The sequence below is a fragment of the Suricata suricatta genome, chromosome 5, assembly GCF_006229205.1.
Source record: "Suricata suricatta isolate VVHF042 chromosome 5, meerkat_22Aug2017_6uvM2_HiC, whole genome shotgun sequence".
Classification (NCBI taxonomy): domain Eukaryota; kingdom Metazoa; phylum Chordata; class Mammalia; order Carnivora; family Herpestidae; genus Suricata; species Suricata suricatta.
In genome coordinates, this window is record NC_043704.1 from 96,767,721 (window position 1) to 96,783,063 (window position 15,343).

At 36.0% G+C, this 15,343-nt stretch overlaps 1 protein-coding gene across 3 annotated transcripts in view; it reads left to right on the forward strand.

Annotated features, from left to right (window-relative positions):
- PDCD10 (programmed cell death 10) overlaps positions 1 to 15,343 on the forward strand; it is a 45,872-nt gene that overhangs the window by 15,602 nt on the left and 14,927 nt on the right. For all 3 annotated transcript variants that reach the window (XM_029939947.1, XM_029939946.1, XM_029939945.1), the window contains 2 exons: positions 3,596 to 3,806; positions 12,650 to 12,703. In XM_029939947.1, the coding sequence (XP_029795807.1) occupies positions 3,711 to 3,806; positions 12,650 to 12,703 (150 nt within the window). In that variant the 5' untranslated portion in view covers positions 3,596 to 3,710. The remainder of the gene's footprint in view (positions 1 to 3,595; positions 3,807 to 12,649; positions 12,704 to 15,343) is intronic.

The window sequence follows — 15,343 nt, forward strand, 5'->3', positions numbered from 1 at the left end:
GCAGGGATACACGTATGTTCAAAAGAGTAAAAGAAAAATGATCCAATTGAGCCTTCGTTAGTATTTCACTTCCTTTTTACTGACATCATTCGACTCTTCTCACCAGCTCACTGTCCGCTCCTGTAGGTGGTTCCCCAGTATACAAGTGACACTATTCTTTGTTACTCGTGCGCTCATCCAGAAATCAGATAATGTTGGGGCACCTGTGTGGCTCAGTCAGTTAAGTGTCTGAGTTCAGCTCTGGTCATGGTCTCATGTCAGTTTGAGTCCTGAGACAGCTCAGAGCCTAGAGCCTGCTTCAGATTCTGTGCCTCCCTCTCTCTCTGCTCCTCGCCCCACTTGCACTCTCTTTCTCTCTTGAAAATAAACATTAAAAAAATTTAAAATATTTTTTTTTGTTATTGTCCATGCTCAGGAGCATTTAAAACTTTTAACCACCTTTTTGAAACACCTGGTTTCTGTGATCCTGGTTCTCTCCCTCAGTTCTCCCATAGCAATACAGCATCCTGACTTCTCCCTTGTTTGTTTTCGGGCTTTCCTTTCGCAGTGTAAACTCCATGAGGGCAGAGGCTGTCTTGTTCACTGCTCTGTATTTAGTCCCAGGTCTAATACTGCATAGGTAATAAGATAGCTCTCCAAGTTCTGCTGTTGGCCCTGTTCTGCTCTTTGTCACTTGACCTTTTCATTGATACTGATGCCTTCAGTTACTGTCTTTTATTATTATTATGTATCCACTATCCATCATTTTCATTTTGACTACTTTACTTGCATTTCAGCCCCTTTTTTTTTCCAAGTTTAATATCAAACAGTATTCACAATTTATTTTTATAATGTTTATTTTGAGAGAGTGTGTGCGTGAGAATGGGGGAGGGTCAGGGAGAGAAGGAGAGAGATAATTGCCAGCAGGCTTTTCTCACTGTCAGCGCAGAGCCCACCACAGGGTTTGAACTCACCAACCGTGAGATCTTGACCTGAGCCAAAATCAGGAGTCGGAAGCTTAACTGACTGAGCCACCCAGGCACCCCCACAATTTATTTCTAAAGTGGAAAAGTAGAATACCAGATGGCTAATTACCTAGTTAAACAGAAACAACAGGGCCACAATTGATATTTACCTACTTCCTCTTGTTACTTGCTCAGGTCTGGTTGGTCTTCTATATAAATATGCTAGTCTTTTAATTTTTCCCTTCAGTTTGTGTTCCTCCATTCTATTCTTATTAGTATGACCAAAGCAGTCTGCTTAAATAAATGATCTCATCAGTTAATGGTTTTTCTGTTACCCTAGGAAATAAAACTTAAGAATTGGCCTTTTTATTTTTGTTTATTTATTTGGTTCTGTGAGGTCAGGGAAGCAGCCTTTAGCTCAAAAACAAAAGAACTTCTGTATTTAGAACTAGCAGAAATGGGACTAAACTGTTTCAGTAGGTGTTGTGTTCTACTTCACTTCACACACAGGTGTGTGTATCCCTTCACTGTAGGGATATGGAGGGATAGAGAGTAAGCAGTTCTCAAATGGGACAGATTATTAGAGCTTTTTGAAGTTATACATACTCCAGGCCTTTGATTTTAGTTTTCAAACTGCTTAGGTCTTCCACAGTCTGGCCCAGGTAAGTTTTTAATGATTAGGATCACATCTTAATCACTCCCCACTACATTTTATACATTTCAGCCCCTTTTTTTTTCCAAGTTTTATATCAAACAATATTCACAATTTATTTTTATAATGTTTATTTTGAGAGAGTGTGTAAATAAATGAATTTTTTCAGTGAATGAATAACTTCTGGATATTTTCCTGGGTAGATGCACTGAGGTTCTTTGTTTCCAGCCCAGACTTAGTTTTATTAATGTGGAATTATCAGATCTGGATTGAAAGTATTACAATTCATTGGGGCGCGTGGGTGGTTCAGGTGGTTGAGTGTCCAACTTCGACTCAGGTCCTGATCTCGCAGTTTGTGGGTTTGAGCCCCACTTTGGGCTCTGTGCTGACAGCTAGCTCAGAGCCTAGAGCCTGTCTTCGGATTCTGTATCCCCCTCTCTCTCTGACCCTCCCCTGCAAATGCTGTGTCTCTCTCTCTCAAAAATAAATAAAACATTAAAAAACATTTTTTTAAATATGGTTCAGTCTGTGCCTCTGTATGTGTGTTCTTGGTCAAGTCATTTACCATCTCAGAAACGGCTTTTCCATCTGTAAAATTAGAATGGCAGTTGCCATAATGTAAGTTACATTGTGAGGACTAAAATCATGTGAAAAATGTCTTATAATCTGAAAAATGCTGTATAAATGGTAGAAATTATTCAAAATTGATGTTTTTTTAAATACATAAATTAATATATATTGTTTTAAATATAAGTATGTCACTAATATTACTCTTTCACTTTATAATTAGGCTCATTTTGTAGCCTAGGAAATAAATACACTTGCTTTCTCTTAAAAATCGATGTATTTCTCAGCTCTTCAGGGCAATATTTCTCTGTTATATTGTTAAATTCTCAGTATTTCTTTTAGAAGTTTTTCTTTATTTATTTTGAGAGAGACAGGGAATCCCAAGCAGGCTCCGTGCTGTCAGCATGGAGCCCAGTGCAGGCCTTGCACTCATGAAACCATGAGATCTGACCTGAGCTGAAACCAAGAGTTGGACTCCCAACCAACTGAGCTACTCAGGCACCCCAAATTCTCAGTATTTTTTTTTAATTTTTTAATGTTTATTTTTGAGAAAGAGAGAGACACACAAGAGCGTGAATGGGGATGGAGCAGAGAGAGAGAGAGAAACAGAATCCTAAGCAGGCACCAGGCTATGAGCTGTCAGCATAGAGCCTGACACAGGGCTCAAACTCACAAGCTGTGAAATCATGACCTAAGCTGAAGTCAGACACTTAACTGACTGAGCCACCCAGGAGCCCCTCAGTATTTTAATTCCAAATTATCAGTGTCTGGATCTCTGTACTTAGTTTTTGTGCCAGATTTGGACAAAGATTTGCAAAATACCACTGGCAAAATTAAATAAACATTTTTTTCCCCCAAAGAGACCGCACTTGATAGGATTTTCCCACTTTTAAAATTAGTCTTAAATCTTTGGTGCTTTGTTATATTTAGGTGACAAAATCAATGAATTTGAACTATTAGCAAAAAAATATTTTAATCTAAACACCTTAATTCTTTATTCTTAGTTCTTTAATGTGGTTCTCTATAAACACTTATGCTTTATATATTTCATAGTTATAGTTTTATATTACATATAAATGTTATACATTTTGTAGATGCTTTTCTGTGTTAACTTTTTGGTTGTTATAGTGGAATTAGATACATCATTATTCCATGGTGCTTCAGAAAGCAGTCTCTCAGTTGAAGATGAGTGTGTTCATGAATCACAGCTTTGCGAATTAGTGCTTAATAAGGGAAATTCGTTGTAAGAAAGGGCAAGTTCTTGAGTCTAAAGAGGAAAAGAGATGTCTTACAGATCCGGGGTACCTTCATAAGTAAGATATATTAACAAATCAGTTGTTCATAAGATAGGAACACTGGAAAAGAAAGTTACTGGTGTTTTTAATTTTCCCTTAATATAGTAAACCTCTATTCGTTCTTCCCTTTTAACCAGGTCAGTATATGTTTTGTGCCCTATTCTTTTGTCACAAAAAAGAGAAGAAACACTGCAGTGAATGAAGATTCCTCTGCATTTTAGCACTGCCGTTTCTACTGTAGTTGGCTTTTGAATGAGGATGACAATGGAAGAGATGAAGAATGAAGCTGAGACCACTTCCATGGTTTCTATGCCCCTCTATGCAGTCATGTATCCTGTGTTTAATGAGGTAAGCCTGTAAACATTCCCTCATATGGTCTTTGCAATTCTCAGTGCCTGCTTCATTTATTCGTTTATTTGTTCTTTTATATGACAAGTACATAAATGAATTTCATCTGTGGGTTAGACATTGTACCAGCACTAGACATAAAACAGAGGGAATGGGGCATCTGGGTGGATCAGTCAGTTACGCATCTGACTTCAGCTCAGGTTATGATCCCACGGTTTGTGAGTTTGAGCCTCGCATCGGGCTCTATGCTAACAGCTAGTTGCCTGGAGCCTGCTTCAAATTCTGTTATTCCCCCACTCTCTGCCCCTCCCGTGCTCATGCTCTGTCTCTCTCAAAAATAAACATTAAGAAAATTTGTTTTAAAAAACAGTGGGGGAAAAAACCCTAGATATATTGCTTCCCATCTGGAAGTTTTACTTTAGAGAGAAAGACAAACACTGAACAAAGAATGCAAGTAATTAAGTAAATGGCAAGTTGTAAGTAAGCGCTATGAAGGTTAAAAACAAAAACAAAACTGTTTGCTAGCAGGTGGGGCCTGCTTTAGGGTCAGGACCAGCCTTAGTGAAGATGAGATGCATACGCTTTGAAAGAAGAGAGGTAACGGGTCAGACAACGGGAAAGTTGGGGATAAGCACATTTTAGGTAGCAGAAGAGCAGGCACAAAAATATCCTAATGAATTCTAGTTAGTAGTTACAGAACTACTTCCATTTTACCAGTAAATGGAAGATACCATTGCCTTAGTATCTAGGGAAGATGCTTTTTTATTTGAGGAATTTTCTAGAACTTAATAATAGTACATTTTCACTTTTTTTTAATTTAGTATTAGTATGGTAAAGATTTTAGAGAATTATAGAGCTGGAAGTTCCTTAGAGATAATTTAATCAGCCCTCTTTTTAATAGTAAACCAAGTTCCTAATACATACCATTGTGTTTCTGAAATTACCTGGGACTAATTTCAGTGGCTTCAGCCTTTCTGACCATTTATTAGTGTTTGGGATTTTTTTTGTTGTTTTTGGGTGTTTTGTTTTTGTTTTTGTTTTTTTGTTTTTGCTTTTAATTACTAATAAAGCTATCAACACCATTCACTTTATTGTTGCTACTGTAACCTGGAAACTCTAACCATTTCCGTGGACTTTTTATTTCTTGTTGTAAAGTATTTATATTAGAGTAAGATTCTGCGTTTCAGAGCCATTTCTCCCATATTATTAGGTTTAATGATAATGTATTTGATGCATTTATGGTCTTAAGTGTTGGCAATAATAGAGAATGATTCATCCTCTTCAACTTGGAAACCATAGACTTAGTTGCCATTTCAGACCTACATTTTGGAACTACAGGTGCTAGCTCTCAAATAGTGTTATGTTCAGTGACATAAAAGAAAATGCAAAAAGAGTGGCTTGGATAAAAGTTACTTCTCTTGCATAAAAAACTGTGGCAGTAAGTGGTCCAGTGCTAGTATGATTATGACTCAGTAGCGTAGTGCTTGCTTTCCATTATCAAGGTCACCTCAGGATTGGGATGGCTGCCGATTCTCCATTCATCATGTTCTAAATTGTCTGGAAGGTACAAAAAAATGGAGCAGGAGGTGGGGTGTTTCTTCCAGCTGATTCAGCTTCCTTAGAGTAATTTTTTGAAATTCTTTTTCAAGATTTCCATTTATGTCTCATTGGCAGGACTTAGTCTTATGACCACACCTAGCTGCAGAGGATATTGGGAAATTTAGAAGCTTCATTACTAAAGAGAAAACAATAGGAGGCATCTTTTGAAAAACCTGTCCCTATTATACTGATATCATGGTAGCATTCAGGACACTTTTTTAGGTTTTGTTATACCCATCTCTGCAGGTATAGCCAACACTCTAGTAATTAATTCCACCATTTTGTTCTAATAGTATCCATTCATTACAAGACTATTGTTAGAAGCAAATGCTTCATTTCTGTTTTGTAAATATTTACTAAATGCCAACCATTTATTTGCTAAGTAGTCTGCTTGGGCCTGGAGATGTGGAGAAGAAAAAGGCAATATATCTCTTCTCAAGAATTGTGGGGAACACAGATGTTTAAGCAAATACATTATTTCATTATCCTTGTATCATGTAGGAGATAAAAAGCCACTGAAAGCTATTGAGTAACCTTATTGATGCCTAGTGTTTTAGTTTCTCAGGTACTTCAAGAACCAGTATGACAGTTCTACCCAGAGGTGCTCCTTCTTTTCCGGTCTGTATAGCTACCCCTGTAGGCTATTGGCTCAAGTTGTTTTGGGACATTTCTGTATTCATGCAGTATTTTGAGTCTTTACTTGAAGGAAGGGCAATTTGCATTGTAGAGCTTCTGTGTCATCCTCCAGTTAGTGAAGAGGAATGAGAGAAGCTTTTTTTCCTAACAATTAGAGTGATCTTTTCCTACATATGGAAAATGGATTTTATTTGAATCTTGACTTTGGAAAATAGTTACATAAGATACGAAATTCTGGTAACATGCACTATTGGGATTAATACTGATCTATCTTTTCTAATTTATTCATGTGTAAGAAAAATTAATTTGAATGAAAAAGAAATGGCTATGAATGGACTGGTAAATCTTTTCCAGAAATAAAGGCAGTGATTCTTGCCAGATGATATCTGAAAAATATGTGGGTTAATGGGCCCAGAATTAGAACATGTTGACAAATGATTCATAGTTGGTTCAAGAGTTAATTGTTAGAACTGAATTTGAAAGTGAAATGGCTAGATGTAGCCGACTGAGAGATACTATATCAAATTGTCAGGGTCTAGTTCTTGAATTTATGATCTTACACCATGGTATCAAGCTTTTTATAAAAATTATTGGTCGTGTTATTTAAAAACAAGTATTCAGAAATAAAGGCTTTTAGAAATAGTGGTAGTAGGTCTCTTCTCTGAGAGGGATATGAAATCTGGGGCTTGATTTAGGAATGGCATAAAATAATTGTGCCATTAAGTGTACAGTGTTTGGTTGGAAAGAATAAAATACTAGCATTGGTCTCCGACATTCCAGTATATTAATGTAACATCTTAAATAAGATACTGAATCAGTTAAACATTAATATTTAACTGTAGTTCAAACATAGATTTTTTTTTCCAATAGTCTACTAATGGGAAAATTAGAATTCAGTTTGGCTCTGTTTTTCTGTGCTATGAGGATTTAAAGATAAAATGATTGTCAAAGTAATCTTACAGAAAATAGTATCAGAGTAGGGATGAATGTTTTCCTCTGAAGCTAAAAGCTGCACCTAATTTTGTACACAATGTATTGTAAGTGTAGAAATGGATACATTCTCACCTTGACATGACATCCATAGTAGTGACAATGGTAATCTGGAAGTCATCTTGTAGAACAGATTTTTAGATAGTAGGATATCCGTACACCTGGGAATTTTTAATACTATTACTTCAGCTCACAGAGCAAAGTTATTTATGGTATTCTGGGAGTTTGATTCTTGCTAAACTTAATGAAGCTATGCCAAGACCGCTGAGAAAGGAGTAGGCTTCTTATTTAATCAGCTGCTACAGAGTTCAGAGTCCCACGTATATCGCATGTGTTGTAAATGTACTGTGTAATCAGTCTCCTGGTTACATTAGGAATAATGAGTTTATAGAAGCCTCATGACAAGTCTTGGAGCCTCATGTACTGTACTGATTTTTTGTGTATGGAGGAGGAGAGAGGTATGGTTCAGTTCCTCATTCCAGGAGAAGATGCACCACGTATTGTTTTTTCCTGTGACTTTTTAGAGGAATTGTTTTAAGGTGAAGTATAACTTTGGAAGAAATATGTATTTGAGACAGGAATAAACAGTTTTACATCCACGTATGAATTTTAGATCACCAAGGATTTATATGTTTGTTTATAAATCATGCAAATATGACACTTCTGAATAAATAATTAATATTCTATTCTGAAGCATCTGATTCACTATTTCTGCCAACTCAGCAGAATATGCAATTCTTAATTTTTTCCAATAAGCAGACAAAACCTGGGAATACCTAACTATCCCTTTTTTTTAATTGAAAGGGAAAAAAATCAGACTTCCAAATTTGAGGATAGTAAACATACTTGTCCACAGTGAAGACCCAAGTTTTACCTGAAATCCCACCATCCAGAGGTGATCATACTTACTGTCTTGCCTAAGAATTACTGCTCTGCCCCTTACTCTGGGCTATATAATCTTTTCTTTCTTTCTTATTTATAAGATAATGATAAACAGTAATATACTTATTTCTCACAACTTTGTGAAATGAATGACTGAATATATTTAATAGTACTAAGCATGTAGTAAAGTATTAGCTGTTATTCAGGAATCTTTCATGTAATTTTCTGTAGACAATTTTTAATGAAACATTTTTGTAAAAGGTGGCTCTGCTTACTTTTTTTGCTGGACAACTTGGCAACCCCAGGAATGGTTTCATTCAGAAACAGTTAACTGCACTCATTATGTATAAAACACATGATTGCATTTATCTTTTCTGTGGCAGCACAAAATTAATAGGTGCCCTCTTGATTCTGTCTACTTTTGTTCTAGGGTTTTTTTTGTGTTTTGGTATGTTTTTTTTTAACCTGATTGACCTCATTCTCATTTGAATCATAAGAAATGTACCTTTTATTCTGGTGTCTTGGCCCTGTTTGATTCCTTTAAGAATAGGATCAATAGTCTTTGTAGGGAAGGGAGAAAGATGTCAGCATGGGGAAATCATGCCTGATTTTGAAGAAGCAAAATTAAAAAAAAAATTTTATGCAAGACATGTAAAACTCGAGCAACCAAAGGGTTAAACAGATTTTTTCTTTCTTTCTTTTTTTTTCCCTTTAATTATAGGTGTAAGATTCTGGCTTAATAAGTAGAAAATGAAGTATAGGAAAGAACTAATAACTTTTGGAGGGACCAATGTAATAAATGAGCTCTCTATGGAATCAAAATTATGTGTAAGCTTTTGAAATATTTTCATCAACATTCTAGAGCAAAGTTTGCAGTTAGTAGTAAGTGCTCTGCTATCAAAAATGTGTTCCGGGAGGAGCTCACAGAAGTGAGAGCAGGCAGGACGTGAGCTGGTGAGCTGAGCCGTGCTCTTAGGTTCACCCAGCCTACCATTTCCCTTCAGGTAGGACTTGAGGCACTTGTCCTAACGTTTTTGGTGAAATGAGATATTGTGTGCCCCTTTCTCTTGGGCTCGTTCCCTTTTTTTACACTTCTGCTGGTGATACGGAATTCCTAGATGGTGAAGGCCCAGGGAAAGTCCTTTCCAGATATCTGTTCATCTAGGTGTAATCATATTTTCCTTCCTCCTCCTTAGAATTTGAAAAATCGTCTGTGCGCTGTCAATTTACTGCTAAGAAATGATTGTTGTTGGTTCATTAAAGATACCCTAGTCAACAATTGTTATCTCAAAAGCTAGAAAAAGCCGTTGGGCTAATTAATCAAGTATTAGAAACAAAATGGAAATTCTTTACTGCTCTAAACTTACATAAAATGTTTATACCCCTATGTGTTACCAACCCTGAAGAAATCCAGAAGTGGGAGAATGGCCAAGAAAGATGATTTTAAGAGAATGCCCTCTTTAGGGACCAGTTCAGATCTCCCCTTCATAAAGAAATCTTTTCCTACTTCAGCTGACAGTGATCCCATCAGGGTTCATGTAGTGGCTTACTTAAATTGATCTTCTGGGGTTGCAGGAGTATAATTTATTTCTTTTTATCTGTCACACTGACTTCCTTACACATGGTAGAAACTCAGGGATTTGTTAGTTTTTAGGTAGTTGAAGAGGTTCAATCATAGGACAGATGCTAGTCTGGAAAGGGTGAATTCAGGGAGGCAGGGTAGCATTAGTGTCTTGTGCACAGGTTTTGGAACCAGACAGAGCTGTTATGAATTCTGCCTCTGTACTTACTAGCTACTGAACATTGGGTAAATTTATGCAAACTGAATTTCTGCCTTTTAAATTTTTTTTTTAATGTTTTATTTATTTTTAATACAGAGAGAGACAGAGCATGAGAGGGGGAGGGGCAGAGAGAGAAGGAGACACAGAACTGGAAGCAAGCTCCAGGCTCTGAGCTAGCTGTTAGCACAGAGCCTGACGCGGGGCTCGAACCCACAAACGTGAGATCTGACCTGAGCCGAAGCCGGAGGCTTAACTGACTGAGCCACCCAGGCGCCCCGAATTTCTGCCTTTTAAAATAGAGATGATGATCCCTAGCTACAGACTGTGAGGATGAGATACTCTCTATAAACATACTCTATATAGCAAAGTTCATTACAGGTGCTAAGTAAATGATAACTTAGGATACAACAGTACCTTCCAGTGTCCTGAAAGGTAAGATGAACATGATTTTATAATCAAATCCTCTATCAAAAGTGAAAGCTCTAAACGGGAAGCACTTTTTATTAGGGAAGATAAAAACATATCTTGCTGCCTGAGTATTATAGACTGAAATTATAAATAGATTGAAGAACAGTTTAGATAAATTTATGGATGAGAGATTAAGTTCAATTCAAAAAATATATATGTGCCTGCATGCCTGGCACTCCGGGGCAATGTGGCTATCGTATGAGTAATAAAGCCTGGTGGGTTTATTACAAGAATGTGGGTATGTAATGTATCCTGAGATGACTCCCAGCAGAGTTCTGGTGAGGTGCCTCACAGCTCACAGATTTGATTTAGTATATGCTTGACTGATTTTTCCTTTTCTTTTCTAAGGTAGCACTTTCGTAAACTTAATCTAGAAATCTGGAGATGCTGATGTCTGTCTTGGCACCTTTATTTTGTTACTTCTTCGCTGACTTTTCTGGGCCTCTTTTACTTGCCTTGACCCTTTCACATAACAGCCAGCACAGAACTAGATAATAGTGCTGATACTTGAAGCTACACATCTGACTCAGACCTTTGACTTGTTGAAAGAGGTCAGAGTGCGGTTAAACCCAAATAAGGAAATGGTTCCTATCAGAATGGAAACATTCATCCTGTGTGTCTGCCTCTCCCTCCCTTACACTAGAACTTGAGATGAGCAGAGCTGTATTGTTATTTTAATCTTAAATTGCTTAGTTGCTTCTTTGTTGTATTTGCCTATGTGGTTCCCTTGTGTCTTCCCTTTTACCTACTAAGGCAATGTTAGATTTTACAGGATTTGTGGAAGCCAAGCTAAATACTGAATTAAATGGTCTGTTATTTATTTTTGGAGATAAAGTGTTTATCTTGGCAGAGTTTGTTGCCCTTGCCTTATGTTTAAGGTGCGTAACTTGTAGGGAGATAAGGTTCTTGGCATTTCTGTCTTATTTAGAAAATAATTTAAAGTATAGGCCATTTCTTAAATATATGCATATGTATATATGTATATATTGTTTATAAAGGAAAAAGTTACATTTTATTGCCTTCAGGGATTGGAAGGAATATTTACTGCAAGATATGATGTGTTCATAAAGTTTTTGTAAAAATGCTCCACTTGCATAAAAATCTACAAAGTTGCATTGTTTTTGAACATTTAATATTGTCCCCAGTAAAAAATATATATACTTTGGAGCATCTGGGTGGCTTAGTCAGTTGATTTCATCTGACTTCAGCTCAGGTATTGTCTTAGATCATGAGTTTGAGTCCTACATTGGGCTGTTTTCTGTCGTCGTGGAGACGCTTCAGTTCTTCTGTCCCCCCTCTGTCTGCCTCTCCCCCATTTGTACTCTGTCTCCGAAATAAACATTAAAAAAATTTTTTTAAACATAAAGCTTAAAAAATACACATATGTATGCGTGTGTATGTATAAGTATATACATACACAAACACAGTCATTGAGTTTTACTGAGTTAATTGGCCCAAAGGACTGAAAAGGGGACCAATGGAATATGAGTTTAACCGAAGGTAGTAATTTTAAGCCTAGCAGTTAATAAGTCTTAACAAATAGCATTTAAAAAAATTTTATGTCTTTCTTGGCTCACTGGAAAATGAATTCTATAAAGTGTATAATAAGGACACTTATCTTTCACGATTGTAAACCTCACATATTTGATACTAAAAATTAAAGCTTTGGAATTGAACTTTTGATTCAGTATTTTAGGTAACCTTTTTTAGAGGACAGATAATCCACAGTCTTTACTTAAATCAAACCTTTTATCAGTGCTATTTGCTAGTTAATAGACTAACATCAGCTTAATTCCTGGCTGAGGGATTGTAAAATAATTAAAAAGGAGTAAAATACGAAGAATCTTAAATAATAAATGTTTTCTTGGTATTGGTCATTTTCTATTCAGTGCACACCCAACTTGCCATCTACTTGCAACAGAGCATTGAGAATTGATCTTGAATCCTATTTTCAATAATTGAAGTAAATATGTTTATTCTTTCTATAGGGACTTAATACTATTTTGTATTATATGCTTATTTTTTCAAATCTACTTTTAAGGTAGAGTGGAGTGTGTCTTTATATTTTTGCTTTTTGTTTTTTGTTTTTATTATTTTGAGAGAGAGCAGGGAGAGGGAAAAAGAATCCTAAGCAGGCTCCATGCCCAACAAGGAGCCCTACACTGGGCTTGATTTCATGACCTGAGCCAAAGTCAAGAGTCAGAAGTTCAACCAACTGAGCCACCCAGGTGCCCCAAGTGTGTTTTGTTTTGTTTTGTTGTTTTTTAAAATGAAGAACTCCTATACATTTCTTAATTTCTCATGGTCTCTAATGAAAATTTTAGATAGCCTTTGTATTTGAAGAATTAATGGTGACTTAGAATAATTAGCAGGTGTTTTTGTTAATCGAATGATGGATGTATCAACGTGACTACTATAGTATGGAATATCAGAAATGTGCTTTTTCTAACAAACTTGATATTAACAGTGATTTAATTTTTATTGCAGCTAGAACGAGTAAACCTGTCTGCAGCTCAGACACTGAGAGCAGCTTTCATTAAGGTGAGGTGCACGCAATTTATTATGGTTAAAATGTATATTCTGTATAAATCTGAATACCATGTGATACTTGCCACTTTATTTCCTTGTAGTGAAAACCTCTCAGCCATCTCAGGTCTGTTTTAGTGTACTCTGTAAAGCTTAAAACGCTTCCAAAATGAATTGATACAAATGCTGTTTCCTTGGCATTCATCTTTTTATCATTTTATGCTTTTGAAGCTAAATTTTTTGGAGTCTCTTCTCTTTAGTTCTAGAGTATGTATTTGAATTTCCTTTTCTATTATTTGGCTTGATAAAAACTTTTTGTAAAATTATAATTTGAACACATATTTTTCATAGCGCTTAATTACAGAACCTAAGTGTAAAACAGTATTTTTGATGGGAAAGTAAGAACTGTGTGTACATCAGATTAAGGGTACCTATATGGCCGAGTCCCTTGAGTGAACCTTTTCATTGTCTTTAGACCTGACCTATTTGATAATTACTAGCCGTGTGTTGCTATTGAATACTTAAAATATGGCTGGTTCAAATTAAGTTGTACTCTGGGAATAAAATATACACCAGATTGCCAAGACTTTAGTACAAGAAAAAGAATGTAGGAGCACCTGGGTGGCTCGGTTGGTTAAGCCTCCGGCTTGGCTCAGGTCATGATCTTACATTCGTAGGTTCAAGCCTCATGTGGGACTCTGTGCTGACAGCTCAGAGCCTGGAGCCTGCTTCGGATTCTCTGTCTCCCTCTCTCTCTCTGCACCTCCCGCATTCATGCTCTGTTTCTCTCGGTCTCAATAATAAGTAAACATCAAAAAAAATTTAAAAATGTAAAATAACTCAGTAGTAAGTATTTTATAATAATTACATGTTAAAATGATAATATTTTGGTGTACTCCCCAAAAGATTTTATGTGTTTCTTTTTACATTTCTAAATGTGTCCACTAGGAAATTTAAAATTACAATGAATGACATTTGTTGCTTGAGTTACATTTCTTTTGGACAGCCCTATTCTATATTTGGGTACAGTCTTTCATATAAAACTTTATTCATCCTCCTTCCTTTCCCAGTATATATCAGGGTGCCCAAAACTTTAATTTTTATTTACTTGGTATGTATGTGTTTCTATCAGTAGCTAAAATAACTTCTATTTCAGGTAAAGTATTTTAATGTTTAAATCTAGAAAAAAATGTCTAGTTAAGTTTTATTGGAATAAAACCATAAAGCCATCTAGCTTGATTTTTTTTTTTATGGCAAAGATTAGTTTATTGATGCCACTCTTAACTGGTAGTATAGATAATGTCACTAGACAGCTCTCTTACCTCACCATAAGAATTTACATTGTATATATTTGATTAGAGCTGTTTTGACGTGGTTAATACTCTAAAATCCACTGCCTGTGTATGCATACATAGTAGCTTAATTAAAGTATGTTCTGAAAATCATTGGGTTCATGACAAGAATGAATGAAGTAACACCATCAATTTGTTTGTTTTTTTTTGAGCTTTGTTGCAGTTTTAGAATAGCATATTCAGTCATTAGTGAGGCAAAGCTGTTTTAAGCTTTCTTATTATTTTCATTGTGGCCAAAGAAAAGAAGGAAAGACAACTTATTTACAATATAATATTGGTAAGGCAAAAGTCAATTTTTCAGCTTTTCTGGTAGCAGGAACAGAGATTTCTCTTGCTCATCATAAAGAGGACTCTGTCTGAAGTAGTAGGTGATGTCCTCAATGTTATTTATAAAAGAGACAAAATAATGAATTTCATTAAGCTTTTTCTTTTGATATATTTACATATAATCTGATGTTTTAAAACTATAGTACAATTTAAAAGCAAATTGTGTTTAAAGTATATAGTTAGGATAGATCTGGTTTAGCACATGGATAAATTTTAATAGCCATGGCACAGATTCTTAATTTGGGAAAGTGGAAGTTATTTTGAGAGGAAAACAAATTAGTCAGTTTGCATTGATTTTATTGTTATTATCATTTAATTTGTTAATTATTTTAATGTTTATTTTTGAGAGAGAAACAGAGACAGAGGCAGTGTGAGTGGGAAAGGGGCAGAGAGAGGGAGACACAGAATCTGAAACAGGCCTCCAGACTTGAGCTGTCAGCTCAGAGCCCGAGGTGGGGCTTGAACTCATGAACTTTGAGATCATGACCTGAGCCGAAGTCAGACACAATCAACCGAGCCACCAACGTGCCCCTAATTTTTAAAATTTCAAATGGAATTAAAAGGGCATGCATTCAAAAGATGAAGATTTTGAGTTTTTAAAACTAAAACTTATTTGACAAAATATTTTTGAGAGAGAGAGAATCCCAAGCAAGCTCCACACTGACAGTGCAGAGCCCCATGCAGGGCTCAAACTTAACAAATTGCGAGACCGTGACCTGGGCCCAAATCAAGAGTCAGATGCTTAACCGACTGAGCCCTCCAGGTGTCCCTGAAAAAGATATTAAAAGCTTCTCTCACACCCACATATCCCTATTAATATCCATAATGTATATGCCTCTGTTTCCGGTTCTTTGACCACAACACAGTGTCATTTATCAAGGTTTAATATTTATTATCACAAGAAAAAGGATTAAAATACTTTTTCGCAAGATGAAATACTAATGAATATTATCTCTTAAGATATCTGTTCTTGGTT